Consider the following 20,583-nt stretch of genomic DNA (forward strand, 5'->3'; position numbering starts at 1 on the left):
GAGGGAGGGGCATTGGAACAGCACATCCGGGTACTTCTGCCATATTTTCTCTCTCTGTAAATGCACGAGCATTCGCATCGTTGATCAAATGATTTTGCATCTCAAGTCTGAAATAGAAACCTAGACATAATCGAAGAGGCGGTGATGGATTGGAGTTTAAAAATGGAGTTTGAAATGGCCTTTAGTATGACTTCATGATGAAATGCTACAGTACCTTAATATGATATTAGTTTATTTTATTTTATTTTTATTTTTTTGTAGTTTGTAATAAATATGATTAGAATTATGGCGAAGTACAATCGCATAAATATATTTTAATACATTTTTTTTCTTGATTAATCTATGTCCTAAGGGGCTTTTATCGTGAGGACTGCTTTTGTATAAAAGACATTTGGTGAACAATCCTAAATAAAATTAAAAGTTAAAAATAGTTTTTGGGAATTGTAATAAATATAATTTGGATTATGGTTAAATGTAACATTTAAATGCTTTTATTTTATTATTTTTTTTGTAATGTTTTACATGTGCCACTTAATATCCAATAGTTTTCTCTTTTTAAATTGTTTTATCTTTGTTTCCTTTATTTTATTGTTTGTTCTTGCTGTGGCATATTTCATCGGCCTTGGGGTGTTTTTTGTGAGGCCTGCTTTTGTATAAAATTTTTAATATCTGCCTGTTGTAGGTAATGTATATCAGGAATAAAGTCAATTATAACAATATGCTAAGTTAAAAATAACCACGACATATATTATTTTCAATGTATTGCATATTTTGTATGTTTTTCTTTTTCTTTTGGTCTTTATTGGCTGGTATTGTATTAAAACATGTATTTATTAAAACAGAACAGAACCTCAAGCAACAAGATTGTTTATAATTTTACAAAAAAAGTGAAAAGTTTGGCTCAAAGTCACACAAAAATCAAGATTGATATTCAGCAACATACAGACATCCCACGAGCAAACAATGCATTAGAACATGAGTTAAAATAGGCATAGAATTAAGCAAAAATAAGCACTGACTGCTTTTCTGATTCACTTCTAACCCGCACCAGTGAACTAATGCTTCTGTGAAAAATAGGCAAAAAACAGTTTAAGCTTGTAACACAAAATAGGAAATAATTAAACATCCATTCACACCTTTACAGTAACAGACATGTCTGTCACATATAATTGTTTTACGCTGGTCTCAAAAGTCCACAATATTAAACAACAGGTCTTCACTTATATAATATTATATTATACATACTAATAAAGAGTATCATGTATAGCCTGTGTATGTTCATACAGCACCTTTTTGAGCAAGCATTTTAGAGCACTGCCCGTCTCTACAACAGCAAACCACTGGGTTAAATACAGGCCTGCAGTGCAGTTTTCTCATCTGAGTCTTGTTGAAAGATCGTCTTGGTGTATTTGTAACCATAATAGAGCGGATATGTTCTGTGCAAGTCTCATTTAAAACCCCTTCCCATGGAGACTATCACCATCTTATTTCACCAGCTTAGGCATGATAAAGAGGAGGAGACATAAATAAGGAGAAATTCTGTTCAGACTGAAATGTTCACATCATGCATGACCAGTGGTACAACAAATAGATGCAGTGCTTGACTGATGAACAGATTCCCTGATGGATCACTTGTTTTGAGCCTTTAATAGTCACATCTTCTTTCACTTGAGCACTACATTTATCTCGCACACTGCGGCCCCGTGATGGTTATAGGACATATTGTGCAGGTTTGCTGCTGCCACTCCACTGGTGTTTTATTGGAAAACCTCTTTGTTTATCCACATGAGGCTGCGGGTCTCGTTGGGCTTGGCCTCGTACTCGATGCAATTGAAGCTGTTGCCGAACTGGCAGTGTTCTCTCTTGTAGTAGTTGTAGTATTTCACTTGCCACACGGTTTCAAACATGCCGGCATCTTTGAACTGGCAACAAAAAGAAGATGGGAGGTTAAAAACATTTTGCAGTTCAGTTCTTTCTACTTAATTAGTTGGCTGAGTGATTTGTCTTTAGTTACAGATGCATGAATGATTACATGCTTGCATTTCCATGACACACTGCAAAATTAACAAAAAGAAAATGCTTCGACATTGTTAGAAAAACAATGTTTTATTTGTTAACTAGATGTACAGCAGCAAACTCACTAGACTGATTAAGCTAGCAGTCTATAATTGTAGTTTTTTTTTCACATGTTGCACTTGTCTGCACTTATTTTTTTGAAGTTGTAAAAAAAAAACAGATTATTGCACTACATTTAACAAGAGAATACTATTTCAGTTTTCCTATTTCAAAATTTCAAATTTAATTAAATGTTACTTACCATTTCTTGGGAAGTTTTTTTTCTCATGAAATTTTATTTGTAATTTCTGAGTGAAATTTTTTTAGTTTTTTTTTTTCATTATTGTCACTTGCTTTCCATTTAATTTAGGATAGATAAAATAATAAAAACTGAAAATACAATTTTCAAGGTTGAAATATATTTTGGAGATTACCATTAATGTATAGGCTCTTGTAAATAACAATATTGGGCAAAATTTCTCAAGCATTAGTTTGCATGGTGTTTATATGAGTTTGCTGTATGTTCTGGTATAGTTTTAGGTCAAAGAGCCCATCCCCCAACTGTATGACATTCTGACCTCCACATATGACTCAAAACTATGATTTGTTTGCCTGTTTTATCATCTGTCAGGAGCAAATCAGGAGTCTTGTAGTAACACAAGCACAAGCTGCTCAGTAATTTGAGGTGCCATTTAGGTCCGTAGCCAAAACACTGCGGTTCAAGTGAAATCTAATGCTAAGGCTGAGTTTAGCTTAAAATCCCAAATCCTCATGAACAATAGAATCTTGCAGTTCATAATGAATTCTGTTCTATTCTATTCCCGGCTGGTTTCGTCACCTCTATGAAGAGCTGCACAGGTTGTCTGTCCCCGCTCTTGGTGTGTGGCACTCCTTCAGTGTCATAGGAGCCATTGTAGACGATCTGTTCTTCATCTTTGGACTGCTGCTCCAATGGAAAGCTCTTTCCGCCGATTCCCATTGTGCTGAAAACCCAGTTTAAACATGTGTCAGACTATCTGCCTGCTTAGCTTATTTGACACACACATCTGAAATTCCTTCTGTCAATTAAACATTAACGACTCGTACTTGTAACACGTCACCATGGTTCAATTTAACAGCGTTTCTAAATAACTCAGGCCCACTGCGCAAACAAACAATCGAGTTTAATGCATGTATAAACAGCAGCAGTGTATTTATATCACAAACACGATATATTTCCTTTGTTAGAGAAGCGCAGGTGCAGCTTTCGCCCTCAATATTGCGAACGTTTTGTATGCAACAACCTATAATAACAGGAGCATGTAAACCGGATCAATTTGACCGCGTATTCATATTGAATGGACTTACGCGGCCTCCGCGCTACCGGGTTTCACGATCACCTCGATTTTGTATTTCGATCCTGTTAGCAATTTGATTGTCCTGCTCTGGCCGAACCTCGTCCCGTCCACTTTATAAAACACGGGTCCGTCATTGGGTTGGATTTTCAAAGAAATCGCGATGTTTATTATCGCTGGAACGTCGGCCATAGCTGCGAGATAACGGAGGTCGATGTATTTTCAGGGCTCCCGGTCATTAACGGGATGGCGGATGGTCCCAGGAAGCTGATGAGAGATGCTGTGACGTCTACACAAGCCATCACGCCCATTCAATAATGCAGAATACATTTATGCATATGTGTATGGCTAAAATGGTCTCATACAATTCACCAAATGGCATTGCTAAAATAGGCATTGCTGTCCTATCGATTGTTTTTATATTTATTTTTATCATGTGTATTGTATTCTAGGATTCAAAAATAGTGTAAATATCTTATTAAGTATTAGATTTCTATCCTAATCCCACTGTGTTCGTGTCCTTCTCCGTTATCCTCGCGATTAAAAACAGTCCCTGTCCAAAGTGCTGAAACTGAAGAATCACGTGGTGCTGCGCTAATAATACTGCCATCAGTACTGAGCCATTTTTAGTGAAAGTACACTTTAAATGCACTAAAATAAACTATTTTTAATAGTCTGTAATGAAGGTTTTTTGAAGGAGTGTATGCATTTTTGCATGCATTTGTATGCAGTTTAGTCTTTGCAGAAAGCATAAGTTTTAATTACAGTATCTGTGCAAATTTTTAATGGACAGTCAGGCAGAGTAACAGTGTCATTTTAACCATTTAAAATAATAGAATGAAAATAATATACATAATTTGAGTAATCAGAGAAGTTAAAAAATAAGTTATATTCTCATCACACAGATTCCTCCATTATGAATTCATATGAATAGTTCACCCAAAAAAAATAAAAATTTCTTAAAATGTTCTCACCCTCAGGCCATACAAGATGTAGATGAGTTTATTTCTTCATTAAAACAGATTTAGGGAAATTTAGCATAACATCACTTGTTCAGCAAAGGAGCCTCTGCCGTGAATGGGTGCCATCAGAATGAGAGTCCAAATAGCTGAAAAAAAAGTCACAATCATTCACATGACTCTAGTCCATTAATTAACGTATTTATCAATTAATGCCTTCCTACAAGTTTGAGATGGCACAATGCTATTTATTAGTAGTAAAAAAATATTTTTTTTAATGTCTAATAGGACTGAAAAGATATTCAGGATTTCTTTCGAAGTCTCTTTTTAAAAATTATTTCCATTTCACAAGTCCATACATACTGATTTCTCACTTTGTGTACAAAAAAGCTTTTTTTAAATAGCAAAAATTGTGCATTTAAATGTAACAATATTTCTATATTGTTTTGAATTATTATGTGGTTATAAAGATAAGGCATATGCATACAGATAGCGGAAAGAGCGAAATGGAAAGAGAGGCCAGCAATGAAGAGGGAAGTACAGCATTGGGACACATGATATTCATTAATATATTAGCTTTGATAAAATAATAGTTGCATTATATAAGGCAAAACATGTTTTGGCAGTGACTCTAAAAAAAAATCTAATACATACATAACAATCAATACTTAAATCAAAATGTGCACATTTTTGTTGATTTATAAAAAATTAAAATAAAAGTGCAAAGAAAAGGTCTCTCTCTGTTCCACCTGCAAAATGATTCCATCATATGAAACCTATAGTTTTCCATTACAGTCTCAAGCAAATTTCAGTAATACATAAAAAAATTACAGTAACAAAAGCCACATGATCATGTATTTTTAACCACAACAGCATTTGTGCTTTTTTTTTTTTTTGCAATACCGATTATAAAACATTCCATAGAATGATTTGCACAATAAGTGTTTCAGTCACAATGTTTCCATTGTAAGACACCGCGGATGTATTTCAGTCCACTGGCAGGATCCAGAGAAGTCTCTGTTTGCTCTATCTATCCAGTTCTGCCTCCAGTATCTCTCCCCAGGTCTCCACGTCTAATGGACACATACTGTTAGGAGGGATATCATCAGCAGAGCGGATGTTACTGTATCGGCCCTTCAGCCACCTCCGCTTTACACAGCCTTTCCTGTAGTTACGAACAAGAGTAACCTGGCACAAAAAGGAAATGCAAATAAGCAACACACAGCAGAGACAGGAGCAAAATGAAGCAGAATATCACTTCATTTAAACAGCAAAAACACAAACCTTCCATGAACACCCATCCAGCCTGTCCCCGTCCACCTCCCTCCTACAAACAGCCAGCACTGTAAGACAGTGGCTCCTCCACAGCTGATCGCTGCCCTCGATTATATCATTCCAGTGTCTGCAGGTGAGCGAGGCCTGGCACAGACTCCTGACGTCCAGCTCACTGAAGATCCTCACGCTCATCTCTGTAGGAAGGGTCTCTGTGTAGTTCTGCTGAAGTGGATCCTGCTCTCCAGAGATCATCAAGGTGGATCCTCGGTCTGAGCTGAAGGTGGCGCTCTTGCTCCTTTTACAGACCTTCTGCATCTCTAGAGGAGTTTCAGTTTTATTTTCAGTAAGCCCAACACCATTAGTGTGCAGACATTTGACTTACAAAAAATGTATTCTTTACGCACTACATAGGTTATAGTGTGCGTGTACTTGAACGGTCGCAGTAACGTTCATCTGTTCGTTCGTGGACAAAACCACCACCTACAGTACGAAACTCTAGCTAACCTGTGTCTAAAACAGATTTTTAAAACAAATACATCTATATTATTGCATACAGCACCAAAAACTAATGATATTTATTAAAACAATGTGTTATTTGTAAAGATTCATACCGGCGGAGGCGTCTCGTTGACAGCCGAGGATTTAAACGTCTGCGTTTGTTTACTCCAAGTATCCCAGAGTGCAGTCTGGACGATGGGGCGTGTCGCCCCGCCCACATCAGCGGTTATTGGTTTATGATTAAGATGAGCTTATTGGTGTAGAGATGAGTGACGATTTTACAGCTTATTGGTATAGAGAATTATGACGCTATTAGCAGGATTGGAATGCGGAAGTAGACACTCAGATGAATAAACTTTTAATATAAATTAAAAAGTGAATATAAATGTTGTGTTTTTGCATTTATTGTTGCATTTCCACAACATCCCGTATAAATACAAAGAGTTTTGGATTACGACGAACAGAATAGAAATAAATGGTCTACTCCCTCAATGGCTGTAGTGTAGACGCTACCTCGGCATTACTCTCTGGTTTGAAAATGACACGGCAATATTATGCGAAGTATGGTTATGTAGATAGCCATGGAGTACCTTGATTTATATATTCAAATTATATATATATATATGTGTGTGTGTGTGTGTATATATATATATATATATATATATATATGTGTGTGTGTGTGTGTGTGTAACAAATTGTCACCAGTCTCTGAACGTCACCAATAATATTCTGAACATTCCCTTGGCCCCTACGAAAATTTACCATGGTTCTGCTACAGTAACTATAGTAAAACTATGGTGTTTTTATAATTACAGCTCACAGTAATTAATATGCCAACAAATATTTTTACTACAATAAATCCATGGTTACTTTTTGCAAGGAAGGAACTATACAGGTTCTAAAGAACTTGCCCAAAAACACTTGTTACTTTCTGTTATTTGTTTTCTGAACTGCACTACTGAAAACCTCATTAATCCTCACAATCCTGTCACAACTAAACTAAGAATCCATTATGAGCAATGCATAGCAAATGATGTTATCATCAAATATGAGAAACCTTAAAGAATGATAGACTGATGTAAATGACTGAAACCTGTTGTCATGCATGTGTTTTCCATAGCTTTTTTATTAAAACATTATACACTGCAAAGTTTAACTTTAAATGACATCAATTAATACATCAAAACCAGTTGATCTCAGTCCATTCTCTATTTCCCTTCAATGAACTTAACACACAAATGTGTTTCATGCCGCAAAAAAATAAATAAAAAAAACAGTCCTTGGAACAAAATCCTGTGTAAACAAAAGCTCAGAAGATCACCACGCCGGTCTCTTCCCTGTACCCTGGTGGGTTAAACTTGAAAAGGGCTCTGCACTGCAAGCATTCCCTGATGCTGTACATCCGTCTGAACTCGTTCCGGTCAGGAGACAGGAGGACAATTCTTCCAGTTGGCCACAACTTATAGAGTAAAGACAAAATACATGAAAGATAATAATAATAATACAAAAAAAGTTTAACAGCCTTCTACTATAAAATTCAATTGGAGAATGAGCATTAAACAGGGAAATCTTACTGTCTAGCCAGACAAACTGTGCCGCTTTCCGAAAAACTTCGGAGCACATCCCTAAACCATCTGCAAACCAGAGAAAGTGTCAAATATGGAGAATCACCCGCTGACAAATAACTTCCCTGAGGATTTCCAGTGGAAGCTGCTGAATCAAAAACATACATAGGTTTATTTATACATGTATATAAAAGTTATTAAACATTGTATAAACACTGAATGCAGACAACCTTGCTTTAAAACTCTCATTAAAAACTCTATAGATTGTTGTCACAACTGCATACTCATTCTTTTATAATACCACTAATAAAATTTTAATATATACAGTACTGTGCAGAAGTATTAGGCATGTTAGTATTTTCACATTGAAAAAAAAAAACTGTTTTAAGACAATTATTTATATCTTTTGCTGTTGTGTGTCAGTAGGATATATTAGTTTACATTTCCACACATTCATTTTGCCATTAATTGTAATAATCCAGTGAGATATTTGTATATATTTGTATGCATGATCCACATGAAGATCTTTTACATTGAATATAAATATTTCTGTCTTATATGGTGAACAAAATCCACATTAGATCGCAAACAGAAGTTATTTAAAAAACTCGCTGAAAATGAATTAAGCTGAAATGTTTTAAAATGTCTTTGATGCTGATGTTAACTGATAGCTATATATTAAATAATCCACAGTGCTGACCAATATAGTACTTGTATATAATACCAATTTCACATCTGAACAACTATGTAGCTGTAATAACTAAAATACCTCTGCATGTACACACATATATAATTATTAGTTCTTAATGAATGTATGTGCACAAATAACCTGCTTTGCTGGCCTGAAGACATGGTGAATGGTGAAGTTCCTCCCCTCAGTGGTTGAGCTCTAAAAGAACAAATGTCAAGAGGTAGCTATATTGCTAGATATAGTACAGAGTAATGTTTCATGTAGCAACATTCAAACAGCTACATACATTTGCGGAGTAAAGCTGTCCAGGAGAACAGAACACCACCACCTCCTGATCATGTCATCCTGAAAAATAATAATAATAATAATAATATACACACAAAAATCATGCATGTCTGTTCAAAAAACTTGACAAATGTGATGCCATACCTCTGTAAAATCGAACCTATGAACTAAAGCCACGTACAGAGTGTACTGTTACAATCCACAAAGAACAATAAAATGAGCAATTTATAACAATTATTAACAATAATTATTCAAATTGAACGTACCATGGATAAATAAATGATCGAACATCGCATTTCATATTATAAGATATTTACACAACCACTTTTACTCACCTCAAGCAATCAACGGAATAGCGTTATTACTCTGCTGCTTTAGTTGCCACCGTTCTGTTTGTTTCAACGCAAACTGCTCCCTGCTGGCTCGGAGGAAAATGTCAAAGGCGGGGAAAACAAATATGGGCGGGGCGACACGTGTCGCTCCACCTCGAAGTGTCGCCCCGCCCCATAGTCCAGACTGCACTCTGGGGTTACTCTTTGTTTACGCCAGAAACGTCACAACAACGCCCAGTTCTCACTGCGCATGCGCGTTTCTTCAGCGGAAGTTGTTTCGATTCTGCGTTAGAGTGCGGGACACATGAGGCTACATTTTATATTATGTATTTACAAAATTTGTGCACCTTTAGGGTAAATATTTAGAAAAGGTCCACGTGCATGTTTATACAGCGCATGCTCATCGCGGAGTTCGACAAATAAATAACTTTATCACTTCTTCCGGCGTTTTTCATGCACAAGAACAAGAAGCGGCGAAAAGTTTACTCTATTTTAAAGCTCAGTAGGCATGAACGAATCACCCAAAAAAGGCTGTCTTTATATTAAGGCTGCGTAAGTGTTTTTGCACTGAGTTCATGTATTTATGTTATTCATGTTGCTTTAGTGTAGAGCAACAAAACAAATGATACTTCCAGTTTCATGCATGAGCCATTCATCATTCAGCAATGACAATCAAAGCCCTCAAGATGGCACCCTGACTCTTATGTTTGAGGTTTAGAAATAGAATATTGCACTACCACTGTTCAAAGGCTTGGAAAGTCTTTTATCCCAGTGAGGAAAATTGCTCCAGTCTTTAGTGTCACATGATCCTTCATAAATCATCAATATAATATGCTGATTTGCTGCTCAAGAAACTTTGCTTATTATTACTGCTTCATATTTTAGTGGAAGCTATGATACATATTTTTTCAGAATCCTTTGACGAATAGAAATTTAAAAAACTTCATTTATTTGAAACTCATTTTTTTTTGCAATATTAAAAACTTTCTTTGCTGTCACTTTAATAATGCTCCATAAAAAATCTTACCGCCCTCAAAATTTTTACCATTCACAAGAAGCATTCATACAGTATTCATACATACAATTTATTGTCATACTGTTTTGCTAAGGGCTATATATCTTTTCACTTTGCCTTTGCTCTCTTCCAGGTGAATGATACGAGAGTGTCCTTGAGAACCAGAATGGACAGCTGCGTCTGAAGCCTGAAGGTTTTTGTTAGTCATTTGATGTTGGCTGAGAGTTGTGATGGAGGTTTTGTCATTTTACACTCTTCTGTCGAAGAAAAGCGGCACTCACCTTTGATGTTGAGACATCAAAAGTTTTTAAATATGAGCTCTCTCCTCGCATCTTTCCCTCTTGAGCAACTGTCTCTCTTAATTACATGTGTCATCGTTATTGCCTGTTAGTCATGCTGTCATAGCAACATGATTTCTGGGATATTTGTGTAATGTTTGCCTGCATTGATCTTTCGACTATGGGTATATAACAAGCCCTTGTTTTAAAAAATCTCATGGATATTCACATTATTGAGTTTATTCATTAAACATACTCTTTTTTTCAGCTGCACAAGCTCAATTCATTGTTTTTATTATTAACTAAAACAGTTATTTTTTGTATTTTTAATTGCAATAATAAATAAGTGAAAAGCTGAAAAAACAAAATATAAATATGAGATGGAAAAGGGTAAAAAAAAAAATATATATATATATATATATATATATATATATACGTAGTTGTTCCAAGTACTAAAATATATAACAAATGCTCAACTAAATAAAACGTTCTAATAATAAAAAATATAATAAATTAATAATAAAAAAGATATAATAAATATATAATAAATTCATTAAATAAAAGTAATACTAAAACAAAACTGGCTTGAATTTTGACATTTTGTTTAGAGAAATCATTGTCAGTGCTGTGGCTTTGCATTTCGTGCACATGCTTCAGAAATATATAGCCATTGTACTCATACAGGAGACAAATCCAGCCTGATATCATTCTCTCCTCGTTGTCTCTTTCAACACAAGGTGGCAAAGTAAATGTGTGTACAAGACTTGTTTTATTCAGACAAACATTGTGGCTTCCCCTCAGCCACTGGAGAAGGACTAGTGGCATTGCCTAAAGGAGGGCGACATCTTTTCTTTCATGCCTGGGAAATGCATTTACACGGTGCGTGTCAAAGACGACGACCAAACCCCGAGGTGATACAGCCTGTCTCTCACAAGCATTCATTTATTATTCAGCAACAACAGAGCTCAGTCTGTAGTGCAGTGATTTGACCGAGTACAACATGTTTGCAGCCTCCTCTTTTATTTCTTCCACTTCCTTAAGGGAAGGGTTAATATTGGCGTTGAATGCAATATTTTATAAAATTTTCTTACTCTATTCAAGTTTGGCTTCCTTCTGGTTTGAAGCACATTTACGATCCGAAATGATTCCTCATGGAAACAATGAAGTGCTGCATTGTTTTCATGTTTAAAATTGTCAAATTATGGAAGCGAAATTGGTTGCAAATGTTTCACGATGATTCAATGAAGGATCCTCATGAATATTCTCAACTTCATGAATATACGAATACGTACATGCATGCAGTGTTATCATTCTTTGTTATCTTAAAATAGCACCTTTTGTAAAGGCCAGTCATTTATCTCATCTATCTATATTCCCTCTAGTCAAGATAATATGTGTCTGGTTGATTGTGGTTATTTTGACCTTTTCCCTTGAAACCAATCTGTGACCGCTGGGTTCAGATCAAAGGACACTTTTATTGTCTTTCTCTATAATGAGCAGACAGGCAGACTGGGCTTGAATGGACACGTTCAAAACAGACGCTCTGATAACGCCCAGACGATAAACAAGCGATGAGTGCTGCTGTGACGAATTGATTCTGAATGAGCTGATTTGCATGCATTTAAAAGTCATGCCTTTCATCTGTGAAATTAGACTTAATATTAGGTGGCTGTATTTTTTTTTTATGGCATGCTCGCTCACGCTGACGAGGGATTGTTTTTATGGTTAATAGATTAATAGTATTAAAAACTGGCGAGATACAAGCCTCGACGTTTGGTGCTTGACTTAGAGAAGCAGAGAAGATTTTCCCTGCTGATTCTTGACAGAAACAGTCAGGCGTTTGAGGAGGAGTTGGGAAAGTGTTGGAGTGGACCCTCTCTAGACTCGGCCACACTTGAAACCAACAGCTGCACACCCAAGAGCCCAAGCGGCACACTCACAGAAGATAAAGGAGCCGGTGATGCTTCACACACTCTTTCCTCTCCAAATGAGGTGTGCGTTTGTGTGTGTGTGAATACCACATACACTATACCCTAACGTTTAAAGATGTTAGGTAGATAAGATGTTTTTTAATGCATAGGAACCCTGATAAGAGACTTCTTGTATGAGTTCCTATGCATTAAAAAAATCTTTATATGTATAATGGAAAATCAGGGAATTTCCATGTGCTCTTCTATGCTTCTCTACATTGTATACCATAATATATATACGTACAATTCTGTAATTTCTCTCTTCTCCTTTTCTCTATTCATATAATTCTATAACCTACTGTTCCGAATCACTAAAATATTGACTTATTGAATATACTATTTTCTTTTGCAATTATTTTTGTATGTGTTAATTTATGTTTCTAAACATTAAGCTATCTTCCCTGTTACACCAAAATAGATCATCCTGGGGAGAGAAAAGCTTAATGCTAATATTTATTTATTTATTTTAATGTACAACTTTATTTAATATAATTTAATTTAATATATGTTTTTCTACACTTTTTTTCTGTGACTGTACTTTTCTGTGCTCATTTTCTATATGCTTTCCTTTTCTCATCTATCCTCCTCTAAACCCAACTTTTTTATACACATCTATATTTTTATATACTCTTCTATACCCTACTTGACTATATTCCTTATATACTATGATTTTCTATCTATTTTCAAGGCAGCCATGAAGAGTCAACAGGACGAGTCTGATCTGCCACAGAAGAAGCGTATTTTACCAGCCTGGATGATGACATCAGCCAAAGGTACTGTCCCCATGGCAACAGATCCAGTGTTCTGTCTGTTCACACCTATTCAAAAAAGAAAGAACACATCCTGCTAGTGTCTGGTCGTCACGGCAACTCTTCTCAGCCTGTTGTTGAGGAACAAAGTGGAGAAAATGAAGAATGCAGAGAGAGTCAGTCCACATCCACTTGTCAGATTAATCACAGTGCTGTGACTCCGACCCAAGGTTTAGATTTGGCCCAGAGGTCCTCCTCATCCTCAGGATTACTCCCATGCATATGCAAATGTGAGCTTAATTTTAAATAAAAAATAAATGTGCATAGGATAATTTTTTGTATGTATAATTTAATATTTTAATATTAATTTATTTATATGTATTTCTTTAATAGTAATATTTTAAGCAATTTTTCGTATTAATTAAAAATATATAATTTCAGAGAGAAATCAATATTTTGTTTTTGTTGTTTATTTTTTTAGAAATGTATTTCATTAATTTATTTAAATTTCATAACATTATAAAAATGTATTTTTCTGTTGCTTTTGATCAATGTAATGCATCCTTGCTGAGTGTTACTGATCCACATAGTCTGTAAGTGTACCTTTGTTCATCTGTCGGACCCTGTTTCAAAACATCATCTGTAATTTTCTGTCTTGTGTGTCTGAGACTGAAAATACTGTTTGAAACAGTTTACAGTGTGTGAGCGAGCACAGTGTGGAAGGACTTTCTAGTCACTATCAACAGAGCCAGAGAGCTCTTGTTTGTACCTGCGTTGGTCTTTTTGGAATGAATCAAGAGTTGAGCGATTGCCTTCATGTTCAGCACACAGTACACACGTCAGACCCTGTTTCCTCTGTCCACACTTACCGTGATGGAGAGATGTTTGGAGAGACTGACTCACGTACTGTACTGTTCTCTCTGTCTGCAAAACATCCCTGTCACCTTTCATCTCTGACCTTCTCAGTGCCACAGGTCACATCTGGAGCCCATCTGGACATTAAGCATCCATAACATAGTGTTTTTTCTGTCTGTTTTGGAGAAGGTGAGAGCTCAGCGGTGTAAGCGACTCCTACAAAACCCAAACAAGAAGCTACATACAAGAAGGCAACTGGACCCAAACGGGCTCGTGCTGCACAGGTGTCATCTGAGGAAGAGGAGGTGGAGGAACAGATGCCCAGAAGGAAAGCGAAGGGACTGAAGAGTGACTCTGGAGACGTATTCTGCACAATGTGGGATTATTGTCCCCAGTACATTACATTATATTATTGTTTACTATTATGTTATGTTATGTTATGTTATATAAATACTATGTCATATACATAATGTTACAGTATATTTTATTTATTAGATATTATAAATTTTTTAATTTGTTGTTACTTGATGGGTGCACTGTTTATATAATTATACAGTTTTATAAAATAATAGCAACAGCAGATTATAAATATCACAAGGTGGTACAATTTTATAATGATGATTGTTAATAATAATAATTATTATTATTATAAATGCTGTGTACTTAATGACAACAAAATTATCATTATTATTATTATTTTTATTATAAACCGTGAATCCATAATAGCAGTAATTATTGTTTTTATTATTATGTATTATCATTAATAAATTATACTATTTATCCATTGACTTTTATAATTTGCTGTTGCTGTCATTTTATAAAATTAGCAATGTAAAAATATATATGATACATTTTATTTAAAAAAAAAATCTGTAAACTATAAAAATCTTGCGCATTTTGTGTTTATATTAATGTTTGTATTACCTAATAAATCAGTGTTATTCTGGCGGCATATTGTCATTTTGTGTATATTAATATTATTAAATAATATTAGTGAATACTTTTTCTTGCTTTTCATTTTTATCACTGTAAAATCTGTTGTCATTTTAAACATTTCCAGTTTTTTTCTAACTTTTAATAGTACATTTTATTTGTAAATCCTGATAGATATGTTTACGTGAATTGTCACACACAGCTAATACCTGTATTTCGTTGCAGAACAGAGTATTTATGCATGTCCTGACAGGATGATGAGCAGCAGAGTCGGATCGGTCCCGGATGAAGAGAACCGCAGCGGTGTGATGATGGGGAGAGAAGAAGAGGTGGCAGGGGAGCCGAGGTCAGACACGAGAAGAAGATGTCAGTGATTCTCAGGTCAGCCAGGGACGGCCACAGAGCTCGAAGATCACAGAGAGGAAAACGAGCACCAGCAAGGTGAAAACACGGCGTTGGAAACCGTGTCCTTACAGCAGCTCCTGCTACAGCTACTGTACCGCAAGATTGAGACCTAAACAACTCTAAATGAATTTTTGATTTATAAACTGTACCTTTAAACAAAGCCAGCGTTCAGGCATCTTTATGCATAATGGCATAAATATAACTCAAAATATTCCTTGAAGATCAACACTGCATTTGCTAATTGGTTTTATGTAGTTCATATCATCTCAAGATAAAAACCTAGAAGAAGATTAATAATGAAACCATCACAAGCATAAGCTTCTCTGAGACGCTTAAAATGTGTAAATTAGCTCGACTGAAATGGTGTTATTTCAAAGACAAACACCGATTTCCCTAATCTCTTATTCTCTGATGTTTATTTTTAATCCTAAAAAGATGGGAGATTAAAACACAAAATCTATACGTTAGCTGGAGGGCGCCGTCCAAACTGTCCTTTAGGGACAATCATAAAGAAAGTTCATGGTAAAAAAAAAAATAACTTCGCTAACTGATGGCAGTTGTGATTTATACAGTTTTTTTTTCAGCGTTTAATTCTGTTGACAGCTTAATTGAAATATTAAATTATGAAGGATCACAAAATGATAATGATAAATGGAAATGCTGCTGAATAGTACTTTAATTTCCAACTAGATTAGCTGTCAGTGTAATTGAGTTGCATGAATGCTCATGATTTAATTAATTTGCCTTTATTGTGTTCCAGCATGCATTTCACTTCACTCGGCAATTGTGTATTTCCTCATGCCACTTTCAGGAGTGCATCACCCTAGAGAAAGCGACTATGAGGAAGAGGAGGCAGAGGATGCTGACGAACACAGGCCTGAGTGTCTGTATGGCACCCACTGCTACAGCTGACGACAAATGAGTTTAACAACAGCACAGTACATCATTTTTTGTATTGAGAACTCATTGTATTATGAAAACTAACTTTAAGAACTCAAGACATCTTTCTCTGTGAAAATGGTTTTTGAAAGAAAAATGCAAAACATTCCTGACTGTCCACTTATACACATCTTTATAAGAATAACTGTGATTAGAGATTCCTGATCACAACATTAAGACAAGACACCACAGTTTAATGGGTTAAACATTTTAACTGATGGATATCACCCTATTTTCCCCAGTAGATGAATCATAGACTTATGTTAAGACATTAAGAATTATGTTGTATCACTAGTTTTCAGAAATGTTATGCTTAAACATGCATGCAAGGCATTGTCAAATGAAATATGCACTAATTAGCATGCACCTTCAGAACAGAAATCTGAACACTGGATAAAGCCAGGTTCAAAATTCTTGTTTCATTTTGTTGACATAAAGGTTTTTACAGAGGGGATATTGTATATTCACACTTTACGTTAGATTATTTACGTTTTTTTACCTGCTTACACGTAAGTATTTGTACGTTTTACTGCTATAAATACGTCTAAGTTGTAAGTTTTTATGTGCATGAAAACGTAAGTAAATGTACGTGTGGAACCACATTTAATGGAAAAATACACACGTATTCTCATGAGATCACGTTGGTATATCTCCTTTTATCACTCCACATTTAAGAAAGTATTGTCAACAGCCAGAACAAAATCTAATAAAATTCTGTATGAATATGCAAATTGTATATATATACAATTTGCATATTCATATATAATTTTATTAGATTTTTGATGTATAAATATATATATATATATATATATATATATATATATATATATATAGACCCCTCAGTAAAATTCTCAGAATATAAGATGGAAAGTTTGGCATAACAACTAATTTTAAGAAAGCAGCCTTCAAGAATATTTACTTTAATTGAAATATACAGTCACCAATGTATAAAAATAATAAAATAAACACTTAAATGTGTAATTTGCATGTTTTATTTCCACTAGTCTGAAAGAAGATATTTTAAGTATGCAAAATATCCCAATATATCATTGATGACAACTGTGTTTAAATTTGCCTGCATTAAATGAAAAGTGTATTAGACAAAGTGTCATTTTAGCTTTTGTTTAAAGTTTCTTTTTCTTTGTGCTTGCTTCAATATTTCAGCAAGAATCTACTCCACAAGAAAGAGTACAAGCAGACTAAATCACCACGTAATACTTGGCGTAAGATGAAGGGTTTTTTCAGATCCCTAGCTTTTATTATTAGCAATAATAAAGGTGAAGCTTACCTTAGCAGACACCACTAGTTAAGAGTAAGAGGTTTCAGTCAGTCCTCTTAACTTTACACTGAAGAATGTCTATTTACTTGCTTTTATGGCCCTGTTTTTTTTTGTTTTTGTAACTGTGCATGCTAAATCGAAACATTATTGCTGTTCTAATGTGAAATAAATCGTTTTCATCTGAATGGCAATGGAAAAATATTAGACGCGCTTTCCAGAACACTGTTCCTAATTGTTAAAAAATGCCATCAGTTTTTCTTGCCAGTCTCGTCTCCTTTCCTCCGTCCTGTCTAGGGCCGTGGTGATGATGTGAGAGGTGTGAGCCGTGATCATCATCTGGACTGCTGTCAGATTTTTACAGGGTTTTTCCTGCATTTAAGTTTTCATCAGTAATAAATTGTGCAGTGGAAAGCACGAAAGCTACATGAGCCGCTTGAATTAGAAACATAAATCTCTGCTTCGAAATACTTTGGAAGGTTAAAGATCTCAAGTGACCAGGCACTTAGTTGATAATGGAGCACTTTAAATAAGAAATGAATAATAGCTTTTTGGGAAATGGAGCACAAAAGGTCAGTTGCTGAAAAATATTCAGAATGTTTCAAATCCAGAATGTTTTGAATGTACAGACAGGGAGAAAATTCAAATATGTGTGTATACATATATACAGTACGTACTGTATATAAACATACATTTTAAACGTTCAGGACCAGTGCGTTTTTTTTTTTTTTTTTTTAATTTCTAAATGGACAGAATCTTTTTTTTTATTTTTATTGTAAATATTTGAACCTTTTTCTCAAAGAATCCTGAAGAAAAACCAGCCGCTGTTTTTCTGAAGGATCATGTGACTCTGAAGACGGGGGTAATGATGCTGATAAATTCAGTCAGTTCTATCACTATCACATAATCTACAACATAATGTCATTTTGCCCCTGGAAAAGTCCAGTTATTTAAGTGCAGCAGCTCTCTGGTGTCTTCCCTAAAATTCAGCATGTCATCTGAAGGGTTTTGGGTTTTTTAATATCTGTAATTTAATTTAAAATGGCTAGGTTTGTTGCATTGGTCATCACTTAGATTTACCGTAATGTTTGTGTAATATTTGGTGAGTAACCTGAGGCTCCTCTGGGCCGTCGTCACATTTAACACAATTAAAGTCATCTTAAACTAATTGAAAACATGCAGCATGAACCCTGGGGAGGAACAGACTGCACACATGGGCATCAGCAGCAATCAAAATCAATATTAGGAGAAAGATCTACCAGGCTTTTGTGATGTTTAATTGTTAGCAGTGGTTTCACTGATTTGCATTGAATGCTTCATGAAGTCACAGACTGTTTTGCTTATTTTCCTCCAGAAACCAGAACAGTGCGTGCCGGATACTTCAGAAACCTCAGATGTTCGCAGCGGTCTTAAGAGCACTATCACTTTGAGAAGATCTTAGAAATTGAAGCTTGTAGCCGCATCTTGCATAGCCATATCTTCTTAAGCCATATCTTCTCGGGTGATCGCAAGGGGTCAGTGTAAAATGCAGGTGTACACCAGGTCCAAAATCTTTCATTCAAATCACATTTCATGCCGTTTTGTTTGTCCAGCCAAGACTGCTGCTGATGAGGATGATGGTCACTATGAAAATAATTTAATTATGGATGAGCGTGAGGAGGAGGAGGTGGATGAAGACTTGGACTATGTGCCCGAATCAGACGACAGAGGCAGAGGACATTAAACGCCTGCAGAAAGAAGCAAATGCATTCATCAGGAGGAAGAAGTGACTTTCATTTTGGGAGTTTTCCATGAAAACAGCTTCTTGACTCTAATTTCACAACAACTATGAAACATCTCACACACTATATAAGGAGGCACTTTTTTAAGTGTTTGAATATTTTTACCTTCATATTTTAAGGAATAGTTAATGTGTGTGTATATTTAGCACAAGTCATATATAATATTTTATCATACTTTATAGTTCATTTTCAGTTTTATTTTATTTTATTTTCTGGAGTTTGGCATTAAAAGATCACTATCTTACTTTCACTGTGATCAATGACCAATTACATGATTTCATTTGTTTTTAGGTGAACTTTTCCTCCAACTTTCTTCACGATCTAATGTTTGTTTTTGTTTGTTTGTTTTTAGAACCAACTCGTGTTTCTGTAAAGACTGTTACTTTATAAGTCTATTTTCTGATGTTTTGTAAGAATTCAGGTGATGATAGTTTTGTGGGCTTTTATTTTTTTTACCGACTGGCTGATGGGTCTTGATTGGCCCAGGGTTGTGAGTCATAGGAAAAATGAACACTATTATAAACATTGAAGAAACAGTAATGGTTGTTTAGTTGCACTTTTTTAAATGCTTTTTGGCATTCATATTTAACTTTAATCATTATTTCTCTGCCAGGACATTTATAGAGCAACAGCAAAGGTACAATAACATTGCTGCTTTATGAGTTTGGCATCCTGACTGAAATGGAGCCCTAAATGAGCGGTTTGGAGCACTACTTAGGGAGTATCTCTGTGCATCACACAACTAATACTCTTTAGGTGAAGTGCACAAGAGGTACTGAATAAACAATATTTACAATTTGGACAAAAGGAAGTATCTTAGTAGGCAGGTTGTCTTTTAGAACAGCATTCACATCGGAAGGATGCCTTAAAATGCTGTCTAGGTAGACAGCTTGCATGATTTTCGAATACAGACTCTGCGAGCAAAGAGCTCACCATGCATTACATGTGTATTACGTTTCTAATTCTAGGCCAAAACCCAGAGGGCTGCAATTTTGGAGAACGGTTGTTTCAGAGATGAACTGATTTACTGTGACTGAGCAAGTATGGGTGACTAAACGGAGAAGAAAACAAGCAAGTCTTAAATAGGAAATCCATGATTTTGAGATACAGCTCTTTCCAAGCCATTGTGATTTAGTCCAAAACAGTTCAAACACTGTTTAGAAAACTAACATCTGAGCATTCAGAAGAGGAACAGCTGATCTAAGCAGATTAAAACAGGCTTTATACGTCATACAAAGCACTAAGTTGTAGCCATTGTGTCTTTTGTCATGTTAAGTATTTTGGACTTTTGTCTGTTGTACATTGTTTCTATTTTATAAGACAAAGCATTAATACCCAAAATGGAAGTCGAATCAGAATAGTTTGTGTTCACTTACTTGTGCACAGTG

General features: G+C 35.3%; 3 protein-coding genes and 1 long non-coding RNA gene across 5 annotated transcripts; 2 read left to right on the forward strand and 2 right to left on the reverse strand.

Annotated features, from left to right (window-relative positions):
* Positions 1-907: 907 nt before the first annotated feature.
* On the reverse strand, positions 908-3,857 carry LOC113048863 (CB1 cannabinoid receptor-interacting protein 1-like). The gene is made up of 3 exons (XM_026210820.1): positions 3,403-3,857; positions 2,894-3,038; positions 908-1,922 (listed from the first exon to the last, which is right to left on the reverse strand). Exons 1-3 carry the CDS (start codon positions 3,579-3,581, stop codon positions 1,758-1,760), a joined length of 489 nt encoding a protein of 162 aa, XP_026066605.1. The 5' UTR covers positions 3,582-3,857; the 3' UTR covers positions 908-1,757.
* A 518-nt stretch (positions 3,858-4,375) lies between these two features.
* Positions 4,376-6,336, reverse strand: LOC113048929 (F-box only protein 48-like). 2 transcript variants are annotated; one of them, XM_026210940.1, is made up of 3 exons: positions 6,235-6,336; positions 5,633-5,940; positions 4,376-5,536 (listed from the first exon to the last, which is right to left on the reverse strand). In XM_026210940.1, exons 2-3 carry the CDS (start codon positions 5,936-5,938, stop codon positions 5,375-5,377), a joined length of 468 nt encoding a protein of 155 aa, XP_026066725.1. In that variant the 5' UTR covers positions 5,939-5,940; positions 6,235-6,336; the 3' UTR covers positions 4,376-5,374. The 2 variants fall into 2 exon arrangements, with proteins under 2 accessions (XP_026066725.1, XP_026066798.1); XM_026211013.1 differs by having other exon boundaries at positions 5,633-6,133; positions 6,235-6,310.
* A 4,525-nt stretch (positions 6,337-10,861) lies between these two features.
* LOC113100608 (uncharacterized) lies at positions 10,862-14,244 on the forward strand. The gene is made up of 3 exons (XR_003292293.1): positions 10,862-12,279; positions 12,946-13,030; positions 14,051-14,244. It is a non-coding gene; the product is annotated as an uncharacterized LOC113100608 (long non-coding RNA).
* A 1,753-nt stretch (positions 14,245-15,997) lies between these two features.
* On the forward strand, positions 15,998-19,183 carry LOC113108866 (aprataxin and PNK-like factor). The gene is given in 4 exon segments (XM_026272230.1): positions 15,998-16,074; positions 17,303-17,361; positions 19,007-19,124; positions 19,126-19,183. Coding segments are annotated over 4 exon segments (312 nt in total).
* Positions 19,184-20,583: the final 1,400 nt, after the last annotated feature.

The sequence above is a fragment of the Carassius auratus genome, chromosome 1 (assembly GCF_003368295.1).
Source record: "Carassius auratus strain Wakin chromosome 1, ASM336829v1, whole genome shotgun sequence".
NCBI classification, from domain to species: Eukaryota; Metazoa; Chordata; class Actinopteri; order Cypriniformes; family Cyprinidae; genus Carassius; species Carassius auratus.

Excerpts from the sequence above, each read along its gene's own strand:
- LOC113048929 (XM_026210940.1), bottom strand. The coding sequence starts at position 5,938 with ATGCAGAAGGTCTGTAAAAGGAGCAAGAGCGCCACCTTCAGCTCAGAC. Across the intron at positions 5,537-5,632 it reads TGGATGGGTGTTCATGGAAG|GTTACTCTTGTTCGTAACTA; the intron begins GTTTGTGTTTTT and ends TTTTTGTGCCAG.
- LOC113048863 (XM_026210820.1), bottom strand. The coding sequence starts at position 3,581 with ATGGCCGACGTTCCAGCGATAATAAACATCGCGATTTCTTTGAAAATC. Across the intron at positions 3,039-3,402 it reads CCCGGTAGCGCGGAGGCCGC|CACAATGGGAATCGGCGGAA; the intron begins GTAAGTCCATTC and ends CTGGGTTTTCAG. Across the intron at positions 1,923-2,893 it reads CTGTGCAGCTCTTCATAGAG|TTCAAAGATGCCGGCATGTT; the intron begins GTGACGAAACCA and ends TTTTGTTGCCAG.